This window comes from Amia ocellicauda, chromosome 20 (assembly GCF_036373705.1).
Source record: "Amia ocellicauda isolate fAmiCal2 chromosome 20, fAmiCal2.hap1, whole genome shotgun sequence".
Classification (NCBI taxonomy): domain Eukaryota; kingdom Metazoa; phylum Chordata; class Actinopteri; order Amiiformes; family Amiidae; genus Amia; species Amia ocellicauda.
This window is the reverse complement of record NC_089869.1, coordinates 20,568,936-20,593,147: the sequence shown is the minus strand read 5'-3', so window position 1 is coordinate 20,593,147 and position 24,212 is coordinate 20,568,936. Positions and strand designations below refer to the sequence as shown.

The 24,212-nt window shown below is 39.4% G+C and overlaps 1 protein-coding gene across 1 annotated transcript in view; it reads left to right on the top strand.

Moving 5' to 3' along the window:
* LOC136716034 (gamma-aminobutyric acid receptor subunit pi) overlaps positions 1-16,777 on the top strand; it is a 29,630-nt gene extending 12,853 nt beyond the window's left edge. The window contains exons 3-10 of the mRNA XM_066693504.1: positions 6,068-6,180; positions 7,206-7,273; positions 7,373-7,590; positions 8,764-8,846; positions 11,588-11,725; positions 12,214-12,366; positions 12,492-12,679; positions 13,490-16,777. Of these exons, the coding sequence (XP_066549601.1) occupies positions 6,068-6,180; positions 7,206-7,273; positions 7,373-7,590; positions 8,764-8,846; positions 11,588-11,725; positions 12,214-12,366; positions 12,492-12,679; positions 13,490-13,813 (1,285 nt within the window). The 3' untranslated portion in view covers positions 13,814-16,777. The remainder of the gene's footprint in view (positions 1-6,067; positions 6,181-7,205; positions 7,274-7,372; positions 7,591-8,763; positions 8,847-11,587; positions 11,726-12,213; positions 12,367-12,491; positions 12,680-13,489) is intronic.
* Positions 16,778-24,212: the final 7,435 nt, after the last annotated feature.

The following is a 24,212-nucleotide window of genomic DNA, read 5'->3' as shown; positions in this document are numbered from 1 at the left end:
TCATTTGTGCTCAAAATCAAACAATGCTTTCAGATCATACATAGCCAGTCAATATATAAACACTACAGAGCTTTCATTAGACACTACAACATTCAGGGCATGTAGTTACAGAAACAAATGTTTATTGTATATAGTCAATGCATTTTGCAATTTACAGTTTTTCTCGATTGCAAAACACTAAGTCATTTCTCATAGCTTTCACACATAATGCAAATGTTTTGCAAAACTGTAAACACAACTCTCTACAAAACTCAGCTGAGTAAATCATGTCAAACAAAATTAAAACATTTGGTCACATCAACTACAAATTACTTCCTTGAATGTGAACCTCTTCTGCACGTGTGTAAAACGTCTTTGCACAATTGTTCATTCAGCAAGCAGTTCTTATTCATGCGTAAAAGAGCTCACATTTGAGCTGTTTGCAAGGATGGACCATGTAAGAGGCTGAGGGCAAGGGAGAGGGCGAGGGCAAGGACAGGTAAACGCACAAGGGCAAGGACAAAGGAGAGATAGAGCTGCCCATAAAGGAAAAGGGGATCAGATGTGTGGTGGTGGAGTAGCTCAAGGAATAAAAAGAGCTAATGTTTCAGATTACATTTGTCCCACAATTATTAGCCTTTCCATGAGAGAGGCTGGGCAACACAACTCCATATACACTACTGCAGTTTATTTGAGTGAAGCCGCCTTCAACCTTTCAAATGTAAAGAGTCGAGGGAGGAACCCCACTGGTAAAAGAGCCGCTGTGAATGTGCAAAGGGGTGCAGACATTACCATGTGTGCCGCTCTCTCTCTGGGGTTCTTTACCACATCCCTACCACTGGCCCATACAATACGAAACATCTCCTCACAATTCTTGATGCACCAGAGAGTGGTTCCAGCAGACGAGAGAGGCCTGGTGAGACCTGACATGTCCTGCTTCTTCATCATATTGGACAATGTTGCTTTCCACCTCTCCCATCTGGGTACTGAATGGTTTGCAGCCCACCCAGGAATGGTGATGCAACGTCTCCCACCATACTCTCCTTTTCTCAATCCAGTCGAGAAATTCTTCTCTGCTTGGTGGTGGAAAGTTCATGATTTCTGTTCACATGACCAGATGTCCCTCCTAGATGCAATGAATGCTGGCTGCCTGGCAATTACAGCTGAGGCTTGTCAAGGGTGGAGGCGCCACTGCAGGAGATTGTTTCCTCGTTGCATTGCAAAAGTAAACATCCATTGCGATGGTGACGAGAACATGTGGCCTCATCGTCTAGAAAGAATGGACTGAAAGTGCAGTGCACAGTAATATATTTGTTTTGCCTTTTTGACCTTGCTTTGGTATCACAGAGATACTTCATCAGCTTGGTATATTTTATTTTGTTCTCTGTACAACATCATTCAATTTGTAAAATAAAACTAAAAAACTGAATACTGTAAAGTAAAGCATTTTGTTGCAGTTCTTGCTCTTTGTTGAAATTATTTCTGCTTTGGTCTTCTTTGATAAAAATCCCTTTAGGAAACAAGAATACAGCCCATGCTGTGGTAATTATAGTATCAAAAAGTGGTACACACACACTCAATAAAAGGTAGCCATGGTAGGGTATATTGATAGTTGGAGTTAGTATTTATTGGGGCATTGTGTAAGGATTGATAGAAAGAACTTGTGCTGTTTTGGTAGACTTATTTGATTTTGTGACATGTATTCAATGTTTGGGGTGTCTTAGTGCATTTTGCATATGAAATGCATAATTTTGGCAAACACAATTCAGTTCTGGCGGCTGTATTAACTGTTTTGCAAAAGCGACTTCTGTTTGCAGAAATGTGCTCAAGCAATCGAGAAAAACGGTAATAAAAAGTATAGTAATCACTTAGTAGAGTGAATATATTGTATATTGTAAGTACTTGCAAGTAATACAGTATTGAATGTCTGTATATTCAGCACTGTAAAAATACAGTAGTCCAACTGCAAAAGCCTTTTCCCTGGTATATGGTTTTCGGTCATAGACCCTCCACCGCCACGCAGAGAAAAACTCTTCTATTAGGTTGAGGAAAGGGCTGTAAGGTGGAAGGCAAACATTTACAAATCGCTGGTTGATGCTGAACCACTCGTGTATCCGGACACCACGGCGAGAGCTGACATTGTCCCAAATAATGACGCAGACAGGATGCACTGCCTGCTGATGATCCTGCTGCTCACGCTCAAACACAACATCCTGAAGACCACCCAGAAATGTCAGAAGATGTTCAGTGTTATATGGCCCCAGGGTTGCATGATGGTGGAGAACCCCACAATTACTTATGGCTGCACAAAGGGTGACATCGCCACCACGCTGCCCAGGGACTTCCACAATGGCACGTTGGCCAGTTATGTTCCTGTGTCTCCTTCTCCTCTTTGCCAGATTGGACCCTGCTTCATCTACAAACATGTATTCATGGGGCCTTTCCATGGAATCCAATTCAAACACACCCGATTATGGCGGCCACAGAGAATGTGCTCAAACTGGGTTGTACTCTTAGTCCTGCTTCCCTCGTTGTCATTCCATGAACAAGAACATGGTCTATCACAGTTGCCCGAATTTCAACTGAAATTACTGTTCTTGGTCTTGCTCTTCCTCCTCATCCACCACCTCTTACATGTACTCTTCTTCCTCTGCCTCTCAGATTGTTCCCATCCATTGTTGGTATCAACGTTCAACGTACCTGTGCCACCTGTGCACTCTGAACTGGCTTATATTCTGCACAATTGGTTTGATCACATCGTTAGAAACAAGTGTGAACAGTTTTGAGTCGTTGTGTGTAAACGATGACAACTGTGCTGTAGTTGTGTTTAACTTTTGCCGCCTGTGTTTACCATTTTGCAAGAGTGTGAAATGTGTTTCAGTGAGTGAGAATGTGTTTAGAGTTTCGCAAAAACAGTGGATGAGATTTGCAAATGGCGTCTAACTACCTTAACTTGTTTAAGGTTTTGCCAAAAGAGTGATTGATTTGACTGATTGATTGATTTCAGAGAATGGGTCTAGTGTTTTAGCAATTCAGAAAAACTGTCAGCACTCAGTTATTATTGATGAAGTAGTTCACTCGGGACAGCTTTATTACATATAGCATATTAATCATGAACTTAAGAAACTAGGACACTTTCTGTTTTACAAGTTTCACATGTTTGCATTTGAAAAGATTAATCTTACATAACTGTCCCAAGTTCCCTCTTACTTTCTTTTTCATTTCCTCACATTTTTAATTAAACTCACTGTGCATGTTATTGGTAATATTAGTGCATGTTATTTTAGTATTATTTGCGCTCTATACTTTATAATTACACATATTATCTCCATGGGACTCTTTTAGTATTCGTAGTATTTCATGTACGCAACTATAATAGCACTCTAGTTTTAGTAAGAGGGGTTACTGGCCCTGTGTGTGTTGGTTTTATGTAAATGCTGAAGTGTAGCTTCTTAAAAACATTTAAAAAACCAAAATGGGGTATTTGCATACTTGTGTATGAGCTCATCTGTGTAATGCTCTGCCCTTCCAGTGTCCTTTCTGTGGTGAGTGTAATATTTTATTGTTTTCATCTGTGTAAAGCACTTTATCTCAGTAATTAAGACTGACTTTCGCTTTTTTTCCCCAACCTGATTTCGGAAACATAAAGGGTAAGACCCTATTGTCTACCTTGTGAAACTGGGGGGACACTAGTCCAGCGTTTTGCTTTCTAAATTCTATGTTTCAACTGTACATTTACACTTAATTTAAAAATACATTAATTGTTTGGTGTTGAGAGCATATTTTCCAAAATAGAATACAATTTTGTGGGAAAAAAAACTTTCCCCTAAGTTTTTCACCATCTTTCATAGGAGAGGTAGCAGCTGTCAATGATCTGATCTGATCTGTTTTTCGGAGGTGAGAGGTGAAATCCCTGCGCAGCGACGCATCTACATTAATTTACTCAGAGGACAACGTGTCTTCTGTTCTCCTGACTTTCACTTCACTTCACTTTCTCTGCTTTGTGATGTTGTGCTGTTGATCGTGATTGCAGTTAATGGGCTGAATAACAATTTGCCATCCCAATGAAGTGTATAATGGGGGGGGGAATAAATGATATCTGAACAAACCAATGAAAAAAAAAAGTTCTGCTGATGTGAAGGTGTGGCCTCTTCCCATAGTGTCGGCGGCAGCACATTAAAAAGTGTTGATATAAATCAGTGGTGTCAGGTGTCCGTGGTAATGTAATGACTGCTCAATTAATCTCACAATAAATAGGATGAGTCTATTCCTAAATGGCATCTTGTGGCTGTAGAATTCAATTAGAGTTAATTTTGATATCCACGTTTATATCTGGAGGCTGTGGCATCAAAAGAGGCTGAAGCTGTTTTATTAACAACCAATATCTTCCCTGCCTAGCATCCTGTACTATAATACTGTAATTATTAATTTTCATTTTGTTTATGAAATGCAAATCAATTAGTATCCCATCGCCAAATACCTGCTACAACGTACATTGAAAGAGGAAACATTTATTTCAAGTTTAAAGTGTCTTTATTGATGAGAGAGATGGAGAGGGGGAGAGAGAGAGAGAGAGAGAAAGAGAGAGAGAGAGAGAGAGATGTGTTATGCCTGAGATTACACACCGATTTACTCCAGATATTTGTGTTTGTGTTGTGCTCATTTCTGTGAAATCCATATACAGATTCAGTATTGCCTGTACAGGGGTGGGTTAGATCCAATCTGTAATTAAGTGTATTTGTGCTGAGGTGACAGTGACAGTCTGGAAAATGCCTCGCCAGTCCTCAGCTTTGACTAAAGAGCATTAAACACAAACATTAAGGAGAGGTAGGGAGAGAGCACATATATGTGCAATGTATGAATAAATCACTGTATAGCCTGCACCGAAGGTTGGATTTCCAGAACGTGTACACGCTGTTTATGCTTATCAAAACTCCAGGACAAACAAGGGTTTTCTCTCCATCCTGAAGTGGTGGATTTAGATTTACCGGAGATGAGAGCTTCTTACACCTTCCTCAAGATGAATATGCAGCAGTATTTTCGGTTGCTGATTCTATGAATGGAAATCCTCAAAAGGTAAACGTGTCAGTCTCGATATATATGAGCAGCTAGGTTGAGGTCGGAGGGACTTCACTTCCTCCGAGTCACTGGATGATAAAGCCTGCAGGTACCAGAGGAACTTTGAACAGTCGGGCAACATGCTATATGATTATTTATTGATTTAAATTGAAATTTCTGAGCACCCAACTTAACAATATAGTGAAACAAAGTAATAAACTAACTAAATGCTTTCGAATTCTATTTAATGTTCAGCTACTTAAATGGAGTATGTCAGAAAAGATGTACAGTGTATTTCCCCAGGAAGCTGGCCTGGTTTTTAATTTTTGTTTTTGTTTTTTTACTGAACTCCTTCTGAGATGAGGCCCAATTAAACCAAGAAGTAAAAAGTAACAGTAATAGGTATTGTGAATTTCCAAACCCTCCCCGTGTTTTTCGGTGTTGCATTTTGCTCCATCATTGTGTAACAGCAGTGCTGAGATTGTGTACTTGATGTTCTTCAGCCACAATACACACCAGCCCTTTGTTTGCCCTGAAACGTATATATACTCAGAGATGTGTTAGGGCAGGGACTTTCAGGATGACTATCAGGTAACATTTAATCTTGATACCACTGAGCTGTACCTGTGAGACGTCGGCTTTTGTGTGAGCTGCTACCGTGCTTCAGCTGAGGAGCTCTACCAAGGCACTGTGGGATACCGAAGTGTTACAAACAGCACTGTGATGCTGAAGTGATTATATCTGTCTTTGTCTTTGACTTCAGCCATTGATGGGAAACTACTGTCTTCAGAGGCCACAGGGTGTTATGGATTTCCTCCAAAAAGGACATTCTTATAGTTAGGCATTGTTTACAGGTGTTAATTGGAACATAAATACAAAACCAGACCCTGTGGCCCCCAGGAGCATGGATACCTACAGCTGATGTTAGACTGTGAAGAACTGCTCAATACAATAAAAGGTTGTCTTCAAATGTACCTCTTGATTCTAAAACCACCTGAACAGCCACCTCATGATCATTTCTCTCCAACAGGATGATGGAAAATACGCTTCTCCGGGCTGAAGTAAAAGACGGGGAAATTCTGCCGCCAACGATCCAGAAGCTAATGAAAGGATATAACAAATACCTCCGACCATTTTTTGATAGTAAGGAGAAACTAATGAATACATTCATGAAAATACATATTGGCAACTATATGTCATGCATACATAGTATTTTATATTTTAATTTGTATATCAACTCTACTGAAGAATACAAGGTCAAACAACACTATAATAAATGTGCAACTTTATCAACTATTATCTCTCTATTATCCAGATTTATATTTTGAAGGAGAATGTCTACAAACTATTACAACTATTCATTAGTGTACATCAGCTGAAGGCTAGCATTGTGAATGAAGAGCTTCCATTAAAAAAGTGAATGGTGTAGTATAGTTAGTGGACTATTGCTAATTCATCCACGTGGGATTTAAGTTCCTCATCATAGTGTTAAAGTGTACGGGCGCATATGTGATCATATTTGTAAAATGCTATTACTGATAAGGAAGTGTTGTGAGTAATACCGCAAACATCACAGCACATTTTAATGTAACAGATTTCGTATCGGAGTGACAGTTCATTATACATCAACTCAAGCCTTTTAGGAGGTTAGTCTTTTAAAAGCAAAGCACATCGCCGGCTTGCTCACTGAATCCTATTACTGGATCTGATCCTTCTTAGATTGTGAATAAATACAAGTTTTGTTTAATAGCATTTTTTTCCTGCTGTTTCATCGCTCAGCACTGAAAGTGTTTACCTTCTTACAGATGTATCTGGAGAGCAGCCTTCCAAACAATTAAGTTTGTTTCCTGGTTGTTTTCCAGAAAGCCTTTGCTTGTATTTTGTTGCCATCCTGGTGCATTTATCTAGGAGTTAAGAGTAATCCTACAATTAGGTTTAAATCAACAAATGCTTGGTTTAAAAGGGCTGTCACAAATTTCTTAACCTCTTAACAACCTTTCTTTATGATATTTCCAAGTAGAACAGGTCATGCTTGAAAACATGATTTTATTTTGGTCTCATACATATTGAGAAAGCATAAATATTACAGTGCCCCGTCAGAGACTACTTCTAGAAATAACAGCTGATGAGATCAATTATGAAACGAAACTCTGTGTTTGTTTTCTCAGATGGACCTGTGACCGTGGGGATGAGTTTGGACATTGCAAGTATTGACACCATTTCAGAAATTAACATGGTATTAACATTTAAATTCTCTTCTGCTGTATTGTATGCTAGTATCATACTTCATGGACATATTGTAGGCGTGCTGTATTAATTATGTGTTTTTGTGTAGGACTACACTGCCACTATATTCCTGAGACAGCGCTGGACCGATGAGCGCCTGTGCTTTGATGGAAATAAGAGTTTGAGTTTAGATGGACGACTAGTTGAATTGCTTTGGGTTCCCGATACTTTCATCGTGGATTCGAAGAAATCCTTTCTTCATGACATCACCGTGGAAAACCGGCTTATCAGGATTTTCCCAAATGGAACGGTTCTCTATGCATTAAGGTATGTGCACCTGGGCACCCTGACTGGTGTGCGGCTACGCAGCCCCATATGCAACAAACTGCGCTGCACTGTGTGTTCTGACACCTTTCTATCAGAACCAGCATTCACTTTTTCAGCAATTTGAGCTACAGTAGCTCGTCTGTTGGATCGGACCACACAGGCAGCCTTCACTCCCCATGTGCATCAGTGAGTCTTGGCTGCCCATGACCCTGTCGCCGGTTCACCGATTTTCCTTCCTTGGACCACTTTTGATAGGTACTGACCACTGCAGACCGGGAACAACCCACAAGAGCTGCAGTTTGGAGATGCTCTGACCCAGTCGTATAGCTATCACAATGTGGCCCTTGTCAAAGTCGCTCAGATCCTTACGCTTGCCCATTTTTCCTGCTTATAACACATCAACTTTGAGGACAAAATGTTGACTTGCTGCCTAATATATCCCACCCACTGACAGGTGCCATGATAATGAGATTATCAGTGTTATTCACTTCACCTGTCAGTGGTCATAATGTTATGGCTGATCTGTGTACTCTGAATCATAAACCCAGAATATCAGTAACTCAGAGGATGTTCTCCGCTTTATTTAACAAGTTCTGAGCTTCAGAATGTGTGTAGCGAATGGGTAGAGTTCTTGCCCGAGGCCATCCTCCTGTTAAAGTACAGAGCGCCCCCAGAGAGGGGGATAGAAGGTGAGAGGAGGTGAGCATTAAACAAGGCCGCTGCTGGGAAATGTTCAGAGAGAGGAGTCAACACAGTCGACACCTTCACTCAACGAGTTAGTTAAAGTCCAGACTGAAACTCTGGGCTTCGAGGACACCTTGTATTTCACTATTTATGTGTGATTATGTGTGCTTAACTTAATCTGGAATAGTGAGTGTATAATGCTTTCTGTGACTAATCATCATCATAATAATATAAAAAGCTTATGTCATTTGATCAGGAGTGTGAGTAAATATTCCAGGCATAAAATCGGAAAAACATAAATGACCAAAAGGTTCACTTTAATGTATACTTGTATCACATACACATACTTCTAAATAATAAACATTGTTATATGAAAATAAAATAAAGGTGTGAAAATAAATATGAAGGGAACTACAACTACAAGTTCATAGTAGGGCTGTTGTGTTGGGGGATAAGAAAATGATTAACTGATTTAATCTAACCCCACAGGATAACAACTACAGTGGCCTGCAATATGGACCTAACGAAATATCCGATGGACAAGCAGACCTGTACCCTGCAACTTGAGAGCTGTAAGATAAATGTTATATTCATCTAAGCTTGTGTGTTTGTGTGTCTAGTAGGTCTATAGCGTGTACGCCACAAATCGCATAGACAAATTTCCCCTGAAAATCCCTTAAATCGCACATAGGGTACAGTTTACATGGTTTTGTGTGTACAACCCTGTACAGTAAAAGGTATGTATAAATGTGTAATGTATGCAGTAATGTAAAGTATCAAATAAAGTACATTTATTACATAGGTAATACGCAATACGTGTATATACGCAAACTATAACGTTACAGTATTAATTACATAAAAGAGAGAGAGAGATGGAAGAATGAAAGAATGAGAAAGACCTCTTTGCATTTTGGGTCCATGTTGTGTGAAATATATGTATCTTTAAACACTATAAACACTCGCACTCAAGATGCTCACAGTGAGAGAGGGCCTCCCATCTCATGCTCGCTCTGGGCCATGCACTCATCTCTTCCTTTCTTTTTTCTGCCGAGCGTGTGTAGTTTAGTTCGATGTCCGTAAGAGGCGACTCCACTGTAGTTCACATGAAACACACTTTCTGCTCCAGGTGTTGCATAGCACTTTGTCATCCTCCAATGACTGTAGCACAGTCAGTGTAAAGCCGCAGGGTTGGTCATGAAACCGGTGGTATTTTATTTTTGAACGCCACAGTGACAGTAAACGTATGCTGCCCAGGTCTGATGATCGCGAGGTTCACACCCAAAAGCAAGGGGCATTGCTAACTATGCTAAATGTGTGCAGACGTGATAAATTAACCAAGTCACTCGTTTGCAGATGATGAAATCAGTTGACACTTCGGTTGCATTCTCGGAAGATGTCGTTTGTCAGGGAACTACCAGCTGTGCCACTTGGTCTTGAATGCACCAGTAAAGAAAGATGAATTGACAACAGGGCTGTGTTAGGACTGTCCGCCATCACAAACGATGCAGCAGTGGCAGCAAGGATGTGTCAACACAGTCCTGAACCCCCGATAGTCAGCACACTGTCCCTCTCATAGATTTCAGGTTTGTCGGTAGAGGCCTGCACTTTTTGGTGTTCAGATTAGCATTTGTACAGCATGAACCGTTGTCAGAACACATTTTGTGAAGGTATTGTAATGGTGTAGGGAGGCTTCATATAAAAGGCAGCACTCTGGAGTAGTGGTTAGGGCTCTGGACTCATGACTGCAAGGTTGTGGGTTTGAATCCTGGGTAGGGCAGTACTGTTGTAACCTTGAGCAAAGTAGATTGCTCCAGTAAACTACCCAGCTATATAAATGGGTACAAATGTAAGTTGCCTTGGATCATAATAATAATGATAAATTAATATCATGCTTGCCATAGAGATGAGCAGGAGCTGAACTGCCAGAACTTCCTCAGGAAGTCCTACTGGATCATGGGATGCCTTATAGTCAAGTTTAGTTCCTGCATATTACTTTTTATATACTGAATATACCAGTGTTGCTTAATCCACCTTTATTTACATGTCAACAAGAGTATGAATACATCTAGAGACTCCTGTGTGTATATGTGTGTGGCTATCTAGAGAGAAAGAGACATGTGCATTTGTATATGTATTTAAGATGAGCTGATACGGGTTAAGATGGTATGAAATCCTATTTTTGGAAATGCTAAACCCAACCATATTGCTTTTTATAAAGATGTCGGATTAGATAACACGGTTGTGTTTTGCTTGTTATGTGAACATACGCTTCACAGCAGGAAATGTAAGTGTAACTCGGAATAGCTGTGGTCTTTTGATATGGGTCCTGTTACAATGTTGCAACCTCCCTACTGAAATGTTAATCATAGATTGTTCAGAACATGTTCTCTACCATCAAATGACATCACAACATAACGCTATAATGATCTTCCTACAGACATAAACAACATAAATTAAGTACAAAGTTTTAAATGACCCCCTTTTCAGTAAGATTTTAAATAAATCAAAGGATTAGTTTTAAGCTATGAATCACTGTGTCCTATTGGAAATAAGACAAGATTGATCAACGTGTATATGCATTTGCTGCTTCTATTAGCCCAACTATGATTTTTAACACTAATTATGTGTTGTAGAGTTTCAGCTCCATTTCAGGAATGTAAAGAAATCGAATTGTTCATAATTCATGTGAAATGTATATCCTAAATAGTATGTTTATATTCTCCGTACAACCGGATATTCATCATTTGTATAATGAATCTGCAGCACCCTCTAGAGGTCAGACAACATATATAACAAATATAATTCTGAGTAAGGTGAACCACAATACATGCATTTTTCAATAGAAGATAATTGTAATAATACCGTAAAACAAAACTTTTGACAAGATTGTTCAAGATGAGTCAAAAACCAATCATCTGAATGTCAAATGCATCGACAGTTGCTAAAATATCTTTTTAAAACATAAGTGTCCCATCGAGAGCATGCCATTCGCCCCATCGTGCTCGTTTGGTGTCCATTAATAACTAAGTAATCAAGGATCCTATCCAGTCTGTTTTTGAATGTTCCCAAATTGTCTCTTCAGCCACATCGCTGGGGAGTTTGTTCAGATTGTGACGCCTCTCTGTGTGAAGAAGTGTCTCCTGTTTTCTGTCTTGAATGCCTTGAAGCCCAATTTCCATTTGTGTCCCGGGTGCGTGTGTCCCTGCTGATCTGGAAAAGCTCCTCTGGTTTGATGTGGTTGATGGCCTTCATGATTTTGAAGAAATTAATCAAGTCCCCACGTAGTCTCTTAACCTTTTTTCCATTTCCCTAGGGGGTTACAACATTAATGACGTGATGTTTTACTGGACGAGAGGAAATGATTCTGTGAGCGGTCTGGACACACTGCGCCTGGCCCAGTACACCGTGGAGGATTACTACACTTCTGTCTCGGAAGCTATTTATGAAACAGGTGGGTTTTAATGCATACACAATAAAATGAAGTAAATGTACATAACATACAATGAAGTCAATGCTACACAAGTCCGACGATCCTCTGAGAGACAGCAAAGCAGCCAGCGATGTTTCATTCCCCCCCCTCCCTCCGCAGCCGTGTGTGCGATTTCTGCCAGCTCAGAAAGGATGGGACTTTGGCATCCCTCCATTTAACTGAGCCATCATACACGCTACAGGCAGCGCTTTAAAGAAGTGCACTCCTGGGAGGCCATTAGTGGCTAATAGTTTTTAAATCATAGCTGGTTAGGCAGAATCCGTACAGGTTATGTCATCTGAAGAGCTCATAATGAAACGACAGGGAGAGCAGTGGGTGTATTTGCCTGGTTTGTAATTCCTGAAGTTTGATGGTTGGTGGTTTGCTCAAATGTCACACCTTTTTAAATGTTTAGTATCATTTTCTGTATAATTATAAGTTGATGTTGTGCGTTTTGTTTCTACTTACAGGCCATTACCCCAAATTGATTTTCCACTTTGAATTGAAGAGGAGTATTCTGTATTTCATCCTGGAGACGTATGTCCCCTCCAGCCTCCTCGTTGTCCTGTCCTGGGTCTCGTTCTGGATCAGCCAGTCCTCAGTTCCAGCTCGGATCTGCATCGGTAAGCGCTGGGGAGTACTTCTATAAATATCTGGCTTATGTATCTTATGTAAGTCTCCATCGAGGGATTCTCAAAACACAACATGACATATTCTGCAGTAATACGTTTTAATTGAATGACTTTAGGGGTGACTACAGTCCTGACTATGACCACACTGATGATGGGAGCCAGGACTTCCCTGCCCAATGCCAACTGCTTCATCAAGGCCATTGACGTCTACCTCGGCATCTGCTTCAGCTTCATCTTTGGGGCATTGATAGAGTATGCGGTTGCCCACTTCTGTACGCTTCACCATCCCGACGCTGCCAACTTGGTAACGTGAGATTTTACTTCCACCGTTGTGATTGATCTTGAGTTAAGAAACATAAGAGAGTGTCCAACTGAGAGGAGGCCATTTGCCCCATCGTGCTCGTTTGGTGTCCATTAATAACTAAGTGATCCACGGATCCTATCCAGTCTGTTTTTGAATGTTCCCAAATTGTCTCTTCAGCCACATCGCTGGGGAGTTTGTTCAGATTGTGACGCCTCTCTGTGTGAAGAAGTGTCTCCTGTTTTCTGTCTTGAATGCCTTGAAGCCCAATTTCCATTTGTGTCCCCGGGTGCGTGTGTCCCTGCTGATCTGGAAAAGCTCCTCTGGTTTGATGTGGTCGATGCCTTTCATGATGTTGAAGACTTGGATCAAGTCCCCACGTAGTCTCCTCTGTTCCAGGGTGAAAAGGTTCAGGTCCTCAGTCTCTCAGTAGGACATTCCCTTCAGACCTGGAATAAGTCTGGTTGCTCTCCTCTGAACTGCCTCTAGAGCAGCGATATCTTTCTTGAAGTGTGGAGCCCAGAAATTGTCCACAGTATCCAGATGAGCTCTAACTAGTGCATTGTACAGTCTGAACATCACTGCCCTTGTTCTCAATTCTACACTTTTGACAATATACCCTAGCATCATGTTTGTCTTTTTTATTGCTTCCCCATGTTGTTTGGATGGGGAAAGTGATGAGTCCATGTAGACTCCTAGGTCTTTCTCATACATTAGGTTCAGGTTGCATGTCAATCATGTGTCCTAGCTGTAACGGTGCCTCTAAACAGAGAGCAGGAAGTTCTCACTGGTTGTTTCACTCTTTGGCCGCAGTACGGACAACAGATGCAGCAGAACGAGGACGAGATGAACGGGATGGTGATGACCATCGTGAGGAACTCGAGCCACGCCAAGAAGAAAGACGAATCAGCGGCCATCAGCCCCTGCACCACGTCCAACAGCGAGAGAAAGCCCCAGCCCCCGGAGCAGCAGAGCGCCTGCTGCAAGACTCTCTACATCATCAAGAAGATCCTGTGTTTTCTGAACTGCTGCCGAGTGGAGAACCCCCACTACATAGACAATTACTCGCGGATGTCCTTCCCGCTCTCGTTCGTCCTCGTTAATCTGCTGTACTGGACATATTACCTTTATTTTTAAGAGTCGGGGTGAGGAATAGGGAGTGCGAACGATAAATACACAGCCTGGTGTTTTTTGGGGTTTTGTTTTGTTTTGTGAATCGGGACACAAGCAGCAGCCGAATGATTTCCAGTCCCATAAAAGACAGCTGTGATACGAACCTCATGCATGTTGTCACGTAACAGAGCTTCAGCCATCTTCCACGGACCGCTGGGCTTCAGCTGACTGCATCCCAACAGTGTGAGATAGAAGCTCATGCCAAATTGAATTCCTTTGTTGTTTTCTTTCTCATCCTTTTCTCTTTCTCTCATGTACTGTACAGGCTGTTGTTATTCTTTGTATATCTAATTGTTACGTTGCTTTTACAGAGCTGGAGCTCCCTGTTTCGAGGGGGGGGTTCAGAAAACAATCAGATCTGAATGTACTGTTTATCAATTATTGCCATGCTGTATTTATCCATAATTAACAAAACAAAAGCTACAGAACAACACTCATCGATAATACCCATACAGATATTGTGCATGTAGACTTAAATTAATTGAAACAACCTGCAAATACCACTTTATTTGTGTAAATGCAATGGAAGTAACCTATCAAGCTTCTTTTAGCTGTAATCTAGGTTTTTATTATTATTTTTAATTGCACCAATGAATTACCCCCACACCCTTGTGTTTTTAGCACTTCATCCTTGCCACTGCCCTCATAGTGAATGAATGTGGGAACTGGAGGAATATTCAGGTCTAAAGTGTGGTGTGAAGCAAGCTCTCCCCTGCCAGTTCCCTGTGTTGGCATTCATTATTAAATTAATCATAAAACTCAATCAACCAAAGATTTCCCCCCTAAGGTAGATCATGATTTCTTTTAATAAATTCAATTAAATACTTTGAAGATTAACCAACTATGTAAAACAAGGAACAAATATTTGATGGTTAGTCTTCAAAACCTTCAACACTATTTTAAATCTACGCTAGCATTTGTTTTCTTATTTTTATTCGATGATCTCTCAATTTCTTTCCATTAATATAACTTTTTTCTTGAACCCCCTTTATTAATATTATATATCTGTCACCATATTTTGCGAAGAAAACATTTTTAATTCCATACGCAAAATCTTAACGTGCTCTTAATTTCTTCGTTATGATGCATGTTTTTAATCATATATGACCTTATTACTTTAATACTGTTATACTGTTTCCATAGTCGATTCAATCGATTAGAATTTGTGAGTTGTCTAAAGGAAAGTGATGGTGACCAATACATGTGTGCTTTAAAACGGGTACTGTACACTTTTTAAGAGAATCTGAACGTATTCTAGGGTCACCGCACAGAGGGCTGTGTTGTGAGTAGCATTGAGCTACGACTATTATGCGCTTACATTATTTCTCGTCTTCTGCAGACGCAATCACTCAATATGCATGCTGGGAACTCGAGAGCGATGTTATACCTGATATCAGATCAGGACGGGGTGACTGACGAGACAAATCAAAGTCCTGTAGCTAAAAAACGGGAGGCAACACATAGTGACAATGTAATTTCACAACCATGAGCAACAAACGTAAAGTTTAAAATAATAGGTAGCTTTTATTTATCTAAACAATATGTAGCATGCTAAAAATGAGCCCCAGGTATTCCAAAGAAACATTATTGACCTTTTGTTGATAGGGCTGGAGTTATTTATTTATTTATTTATTTATTTATTTATTTATTTATTTATTTATGTATGTATGTATGTGTTTGTTTATTTATTACTAATTAAGTGCTTAAAAGAAAGTATATATACTAATATAATATCATCCAATCAGGTTTATTTTCCTAGCATGCTCACCGAGTATTCCAGAATTTGCTTTATGTATAATTATGAATAGATTATCCTGCTTTTGAGATACACAGGTCATGCTTTTTATTTACTAAGGTTTTCTTCCAAGGAACTTCCTTTTTGCAAGTGCAACATCCTATGTCTTCAAAGGGATTTGTGTATAAAGACAATATAATCAAGTATTAAGAAAATGTGTGTGTGTGTGTGCCTGTGTGTGTGTGTGTGTGTGTGTGTGTGTGTGTTTATTTATTTATTTTTAGCTTATTTCCTGACACAGAATTTGCTCTATTTCTAAACGGGACCCTAGCAATTATATCAGCCACGTTCATAGTTCAGTTATAAGAGCACTTTCTTACATAAGTAATATTCTGTGTCTTTGCACCTTATAACATAAAAAAAGCACAACCCTAAATGAAAATGCAAACATTGGCTCATACTCAATGAAGAGTGATCTTTCTACTGATACTACACTTTGTAATTGCTATTGTAGCCCGATATTTCAGAATCCATTGATCGGATCCATTCTTTCTTAGATGTTTGAAGGATTGCGCTGAACTAACTAACTTTAAACAATATTTAAAAAAATCCAACCCCAAAATAGTTCACAATTGGCTCAACAGAGTTAAAATATACTTTATTGAATTTAAGAATGCGCAGAAGAAATGTATGAGGCTTTGCCATGTTTAAATGTGAATTTAATAAAGTATTTTTAAAAATGAATTGAACAAATGTTGCAATATTTTGTTGTTCTATTATGTCTTAGAAGTTTTTTTTTCCAAACTTTGGATAGAGCAGACTATGTGCAAAATTAGTTTTAGAAGCAAAGTTCTCCAGATCCTCTCTACCTGTGGTACTCGGTGACATGGTGTCACAACTGAACAAATTACGTTTTGTAAAGATTGGATTCTATTGTAACATTTGAAAATAAGTATTTTTGTTGTTGGTTGTAAATAAAGATGCACAATGCATGGGTATTTGATGTTTGAATATTAATCAAGAATTAAAGTGGTTTTATATGTTTTATTTCTGTAACTAAGAAAATGCTTTTTAATAAACGCTTCATGACGTTTTTGGGGGTACATACTCTGAACAGTAATAGACAAACATCTCAGCAATAATGAATAGAAGCTCAAGCATTTCATTTCAATAAAGTGACTCGTTTAAAATCAGCTTGATATTGTTGATTTTTGTTTCCTTGTCTATCAATTCGAGGTGACATGAATTTCTCTTCAACAAATGGCTGTCTTTAACTTAAAGTACTTTCTTTTTAGTTATAGGATTTGATAAGATACTTTTGATTTTAAAAACACAACTGGAAAATGAAAAGATTGACATCTCCAATTCACATGTGTGTTTTAGGAAGAATCAGACTTAATATTGCAAACTATACTGCTGTCACCAAGCAATCAGTGTCTGAGTAATATTTGCCTCCACTGTCTAAACCACTTGCATGAAATTAAATATAACTTTTGACATTATTTGAAAAGATGAGTCTTTTTGATGCAACCATCGCTGATCTCAGAACTCATAATTAATCCTTACACACTGTCCCTTGCTGTACCTATTGCTGTCATGTTTAATCCCACAGTAACCCACAACACACAGAATGTGTTATACGTTTGAAACACGATGCACCAAGCAGGCTTTGGTTTGTAGACTCACACAATCGCTAAGTGTTTGCCTTTTTGCCATCCCTACACAAACTAAATATTGTGCGTGGTGTGAACAGCATGGGGATCTAACAGTTTAGTGTTTCAAATGTATTCAGCACATTAACACTTTTGCAGGTTGGTGTCAAATACTCTACAAGGACTAGGAAGTACCTTTTAGCACTTTTCATTTGATTATAGCAGGTAGGTGTGGGAGAGAACCCGATATAACATCCGTGTAGAAGTCCCAGCATGCACTGCTCTCGAGAGAAGCAAAGCGTATGTCTAATTATACCGTCACGGCCCACGGAGTACCACTGGAAACCTAATCAATGAGGTAATATCTCTGCAGCACAGACTGTGAATAATGAAGGTCTTATGGATGGAAATTACCTTTCTATCTTAACGTTTCTATTTTGTATTAAGACCTACTCACTTAAAAGTAAAAAAGGACCTGTTAAATTGATTTAGTGTTTCACTGTAAAGCAAATATTCAATATTCAATATTCAATATACTAGATCCCTGCATGGATTAAACAGAATACACACTTTTTCTATTGATAGGTATCCCTACCATCTGTTAAATGTACAATTTGATCAACATTTAGTTCAAATAAATGTATATGTATCGATTCCCTTTTCCTTTCAGTGCTTCTTCAGGAGTCGTCCTGATGAGTTTTGGAAAGATTGTGTCTCCCTGCCGTCCTCCTTTGCAGTCGGATTGTTGATGTGGAATTGTTATATATATATATTTAATAAGAGTTATATAGGTTTCCTCCATGTTGTGATTTCTTAGAGCCCTGATGACTGAGCTCGTATTGAATCATATGCTTTCTCATCGTCAATACAGCCCAGGCACAGAGGGAGCTCATATTCTCTGCATCTTTCCAATACTTTTCCAACAACTTGTATGTGATCCATAGTGTTCCTGCTTGGGTGAAGTCCAGGGTGTTTTGAAGGTGATGTATTAATATGTAAATACTTTGCATAAGCAAAACACACTTTCTGTATAAAACTCCCTCCCCTAAACAGAACCTCATAACAGTGATTACATCTGATTCTTATTGATATATACATACTGTTTAAATTTCAACACATATTCTGTTCAGGTATTCACTGTGATTTTAACTGTGAGCTACTGTGCAATAAGGCTCTGTTGTGCCATTAGATGGCACTATAGAATCAGATTTAATCACTTTGTTTGGTTCTGTCTCGGGAAGGGAGATTTGCAGGGAAACTGTATTGCCTATTTTTCATATTAACAAAAGAGTAATGAATGTAATTATTTGAAAATACAATTTCAGCATGACTAGTCTAGTCTTGAAAATTAAATAGATCAAATAAATGATCAGTCGACCGTTTTAAATGATTACATTGTTTACCTTTCTATTTATTTTCTATTAACTTTTTTACTTCATTAGACTATCCCCTGTAATTCTGATTTTCCTAATTATATGCTCTGACACACCAGCAAAAAGGGGATCCCATCACATTCTTAGATATTTTATAGGAATTTTATTTACTTTGTTAAGGAGTCATCTGTCATATATGACTCCATATGTGTGTGTGTTCATGACATATTTATACCACACCCTTAAAAATAGGCATTGAAACATTTAGATTTTCCTCTTTTACCAAATTGTCATTGGTAATCCTGTTGAATGATGCTCGGGGAGAGTGCATTGTTATTACTAGTTAAAGGGTTTTGTCAGAAATGGTGCCTCATTAACATTACGTCAGCATATGACCTTGTTTCAAAACTGTGACTTCCAGTTTCTGCAAACGAACGCTTGCACCCATGGGTCTGTTAGCGCCGCTCACTTTGACACGAGCCAGCGATGCGAGCGCACTTAGCGCCATCTCTAATGACTTTCCTCCGTCCCATAGACGAGTGCCCCTATTTGTTGCACTTGCTTCCTGTATCGATACATCAATTTCGTGTTCCCAACGCTGCTATAATCAGTGCAGGAAGTGTTTTTACTCTGATACAGCTTGACTCGCAGTCACTCACACGCAGGGCAATGAAATGTGTTGCCCTTTCCTGACATCGCCACAGACCTATCGCTTGCCAGGACTTTAATGGGCCTGATTAAATCTCTTCCCTGCCATTTATTAATGTAATCCCTGAATGTTTCTATAATCTCGATTGTGACTTTCATAAGGCAGCAGTGTGCCATGAAAAACAATGGCGTTTCCTGGAAAAATCTAACATATTATGTGGTGCATTGTGTAAAAGTGGGTTGGGAGGCCAAGAGGCTTAGAGGATTGGCAGTGAAGTATGACAACATTCACCTCGGGGTCAGGGGTCAAACAGCGCATGTTAGAATGTGATGAAAAATTATGCTGAGCTGGTGTCTGTTTTTTTAGGCATTTTTTGTGAGCTCTAGGGGTTCGGCTGCTGTTTGCAGACGTAGCCCCACACCACACAGATGGTTTCTCACTGATGACATCATCTGAATGTATTTCAAAGTATTCGAAGTATTAATCAAGTTAAAAAATAAAAAATATAGAAGTGTGCATCAAAAACATAATGTAGTGGAGGTAGGGCATCCATTAGCAGCACTGAAAGATACCAGAAATATCCCAAACATAAAAATAAACATAAAAGGGATTCTGAAATTATGTGTGGAAATAAAACATTTGAAAGAACGTCTGCAAAGGACTTTATGCAGCGCTCACATTTTTTTTCTTCATCAAATGCTCTCAATTATTTCTTCCCTGAGGAGTTGCTCAAACTCAATTATTCCCAGTGTAGACGAGCCATTGGAAACACACATTGTAGAGCATTTGGTTTTATCCGACTGCAGTTCTCATTTCAGTCATGTACAAACATTGGTAAGCATAATTAACAATTATTTATGTTTTACTTTGAGCTTCGTAATGTCAAAACGCCAATTTCCAAACTCCAATTGCCAGTTTATCCACTAATTTATAGTTCCGTCAAGAAAATACCAGCTTCTACAATCATATTGTACAAATTATGGCACAATTATGCATATTCTTATTCCTATTCCTAGTCCTATTCCTATTCTTATCCCTGATGTTATTTTTATTCTTATTCTTATTCTTATTCTAAAACATTACTAGTATACACAGGAGTAGTCGGTGTTATGCCTTCTGAAAGACAATCTGCGCAAGGGCTTGGTAATTTCCTTGAGCAGATGGCTAGCTGCTCCAGCTTAAGGGCGATCTATATTTGTGCACTGCATATGGCCGCTCATACTCATATCTTCCTGCATGATGTTTCCTCGGTCAGAAGGAGCCTGTATAGTTTGGACAGAAAGATGTTTTTATTTTAAAGCACACCCTCACCCTGCAAAGTGTGTTTCTACAGAGATGGGAAAACAAAAAGCCAAAGTCTGCTCACCGAAACACTGGCTGTGTACCAAATACATTTCTGAAAGGGAGAATAAAGGTGTGTCATTTATGCAATGCAGAAAGCTGATCAACATTATTAAAACAAAGCCCGGAGGAACTCAGGTCTGAACTCTGAGTATTTTTTTATTTTCATTGTCTACGATTCTACATGTTCACCAACACAAATAGAGAAAATAAGCCATAAAATCAGCTAGTGTTTATATCCAGCAGAGCAATTATGTCCACATGTTCATGCTGTCAGTTGTAGACACTTGTTTTTAATCGGCTGCAGGTCACAGTGATTGTCCTGCTCTGTTGTGTTTCGCCAGCTATCATTTAAATCCAATTGAAAGGATTCTAACGAGTGTTGCCAGAGTCATTCCTAATCTGCCCTGAAATCTGTGTTGTTGCATGCCCTGTAAAAAGCCATATAATTGGACCAAAATGAATTGCAGAGTAAGGCCTATTTATATAATGGTTAGTTGAATGCACAGCAGTAAAAGTGTTTCAATAAAGTTTGAAGAGAACAACGTGTCTAACTACAATTTATTTATATATGCCATCAGTTCAGCCTCGCGTTTTAATTAAGGTTATCTATGAGTAAATAAAACAAGAGAGAGTGACGATAATCACTGATCCAAAACACAAAACTAAACCATTCCACTTGCCTATGATGTCACAATATATGAGAGAATCATTCAACTCAAAATCTGTTACGTTTCGAAGGGCAGTAATGTTGTAGACCAGTTCATCATATGTCCCGAGTGTGGATTGGATGAGGAACAGGTGTGACTTCACAGCTACCTCTTTAAAAACAAACAGCATAGAAGATCACAACGATGTGCTTTGTATATCTCTCACCTCAGATAACCCCTCACTCCAAAGCCCACCCCTCCACTTGCGTACGTTTTGCCCCCGAAATTCAAGCTTGTCTTCACATTGCAACCTATGCAAACGCTGAGATGTTTCTTTCAGCTCAGCTGGAAGTGTTGCAGCACAGTTTCAGGCATCAATAATGTGCCGAGGGCCAGCGCATCCCTCAAAGTGAGTCATCTCTCAGAGGACACTGCAATACATTTCTCTTGTTGTTATTTTTCAAGGTTATATCCATACCGCCGAGTGGAGTATATTTCTATCAATTAGCATGCTTTTCGTGTGTTTGTTTTGTAGTTATACACGCTCAGTCACATGTATTTGTTATTACTAGGCTAAACGGTCATTGCTGTTGAAAGACTATTTGACATCATTCCATATGGAATTCGGTATTACTGTTCCCAGATTGGGTGGCATAGATATAAGGAGCTCAGGTACATGTTTAGGCTGCTGCTGAAGTCATCTCTGGAGTAAAGTCAAATTAAATGCTTCCTATTCGTTTAAGACAACCAGCACAGTCCATGGGCCAATTTAAATACCAACCTCAGTCACATAGCTGCTTAAATTGAGGGTTATGCCTAAATCTGGCTCTGGGTGTAATAAATGAAAACAACCTCTTTCTGTCAGTCGCATGATGCCATTTCTACGGCTGATTAAGCCAACCTAGGCCCTTACAACTCATCTCAAAGTCTACAGTGGTTTTTGCTGCCTTTTAGTAGCAGTAATAATTGACAGTGCCAATATAAAACCCATTTGCCTGGACTCTTTTTAAAGTTTTTTTTGTGTGTGTGTTTTTTGAACTACTTGCCTAAAATTGCTTCAAGCTTTGAGTCATGTCAGTCACTTAACAGTAAGAAAAATACATCAACTGATGAATACAAATGTAAATCAAGCACAATTGTTTGGTCACATATTATCCAAGCAATTAACCAATTACCAATGCCATTACTCAGTTACTTGATTAACTGGTCCCATTCCAAAGAAACAAACATCCAGCAAATTCACTGATTAGCTGAACAATTAATCTCTGTGCTGTGGGAGAAATGCAGTCCTGGCACCTGGAAGCCGCTATAAAGAGGTTAGTCATCGTGCGCCAGTGTCATGGATAGCAGATTGCACTTTTGCCACAGGCGGGGAAAGCTGTGCTCTCGTTTACCAAGGCCCCAACATGTTTATTTTTGGCTCATCTTCTCATGTGCTCCTTAGTGGGAGAGTCAGGAGCTTTCAATCCCAAACATTGGGATCAAAAAAACTCTGCTGGGATTCTGCTGGTTAAATAATTCCACATTTTCTGCCTCTCTTTTTCAAACAGGATATGTGAAGGTATTTCTGTCATTTTTATGCCATTAAGAAGCATAGTAAACACATTTATTTCTGATTTCTGGTCACATTCCAGATATTGTACCGTTAAGTGCTTCATTCAACTGTAAAATGCAAATATGATTTGTTTATTTATATGGAAATGTGCGCAGTGAGTTTAAAGTTAGAAGTTGGTGCTGGAAAAGTGGATTTGGTTTAGGCTTCCATTAAATTAAACTCTATTGCATTTTTTCTTTTCCTTTTTTTTGTTATTTTTCTTTCTTTCCTTCCATATCCTTCCCTTGAGTCAGGAACCACAGCTTCCTGTGATGTGAGTTTTAAATACTCCCTGGGGAAACGTGATTTTTAGATCTCAAAACTATACAGTCCTGGTATTGAGTTTAGTGAACGTGTTTGAAACCCCAGTACAGCTTTTAAAATTCAGTGTTAAAGTTTTCCCTACTTTTACACTCTTCATCAGCAGTATACACTCACGTAAAGGATTATTAGGAACACCTGTTCAATTTCTCATTAATGCAATTATCTAACCAACCAATCACATGGCAGTTGCTTCAATGCATTTAACCACTCGTTTCAACCGAGGTATGCAGCAAAGCATTTGTGAAGCCACAACACGTACAACCTTGAGGCGGATGGGCTACAACAGCAGAAGACCCCACCGGGTACCACTCATCTCCACTCAGCTCCACTACAAATAGGAAAAAGAGGCTACAATTTGCACAAGCTCACCAAAATTGGACAGTTGAAGACTGGAAAAATGTTGCCTGGTCTGATGAGTCTCGATTTCTGTTGAGACATTCAGATGGTAGAGTCAGAATTTGGCGTAAACAGAATGAGAACATGGATCCATCATGCCTTGTTACCACTGTGCAGGCTGGTGGTGGTGGTGTAATAGTGTGGGGGATGTTTTCTTGGCACACTTTAGGCCCCTTAGTGCCAATTGGGCATCGTTTAAATGCCACGGCCTACCTGAGCATTGTTTCTGACCATGTCCATCCCTTTATGACCACCATGTACCCATCCTCTGATGGCTACTTCCAGCAGGATAATGCACCATGTCACAAAGGTCCAATCATTTCAAATTGGTTTCTTGAACATGACAATGAGTTCACTGTACTAAACTGGCCCCCACAGTCACCAGATCTCAACCCAATAGAGCATCTTTGGGATGTGGTGGAACGGGAGCTTCGTGCCCTGGATGTGCATCCCACAAATCTCCATCAACAGCAAGATGCTATCCTATCATTATGGGTCAACATTTCTAAAGAATGCTTTCAGCACCTTGTTGAATCGATGCCACGTAGAATTAAGGCAGTTCTGAAGGCGAAAGGGGATCAAACACAGTATTAGTATGGTGTTCCTAATAATCCTTTAGGTGAGTGTATATATATAAACACGTTTATCC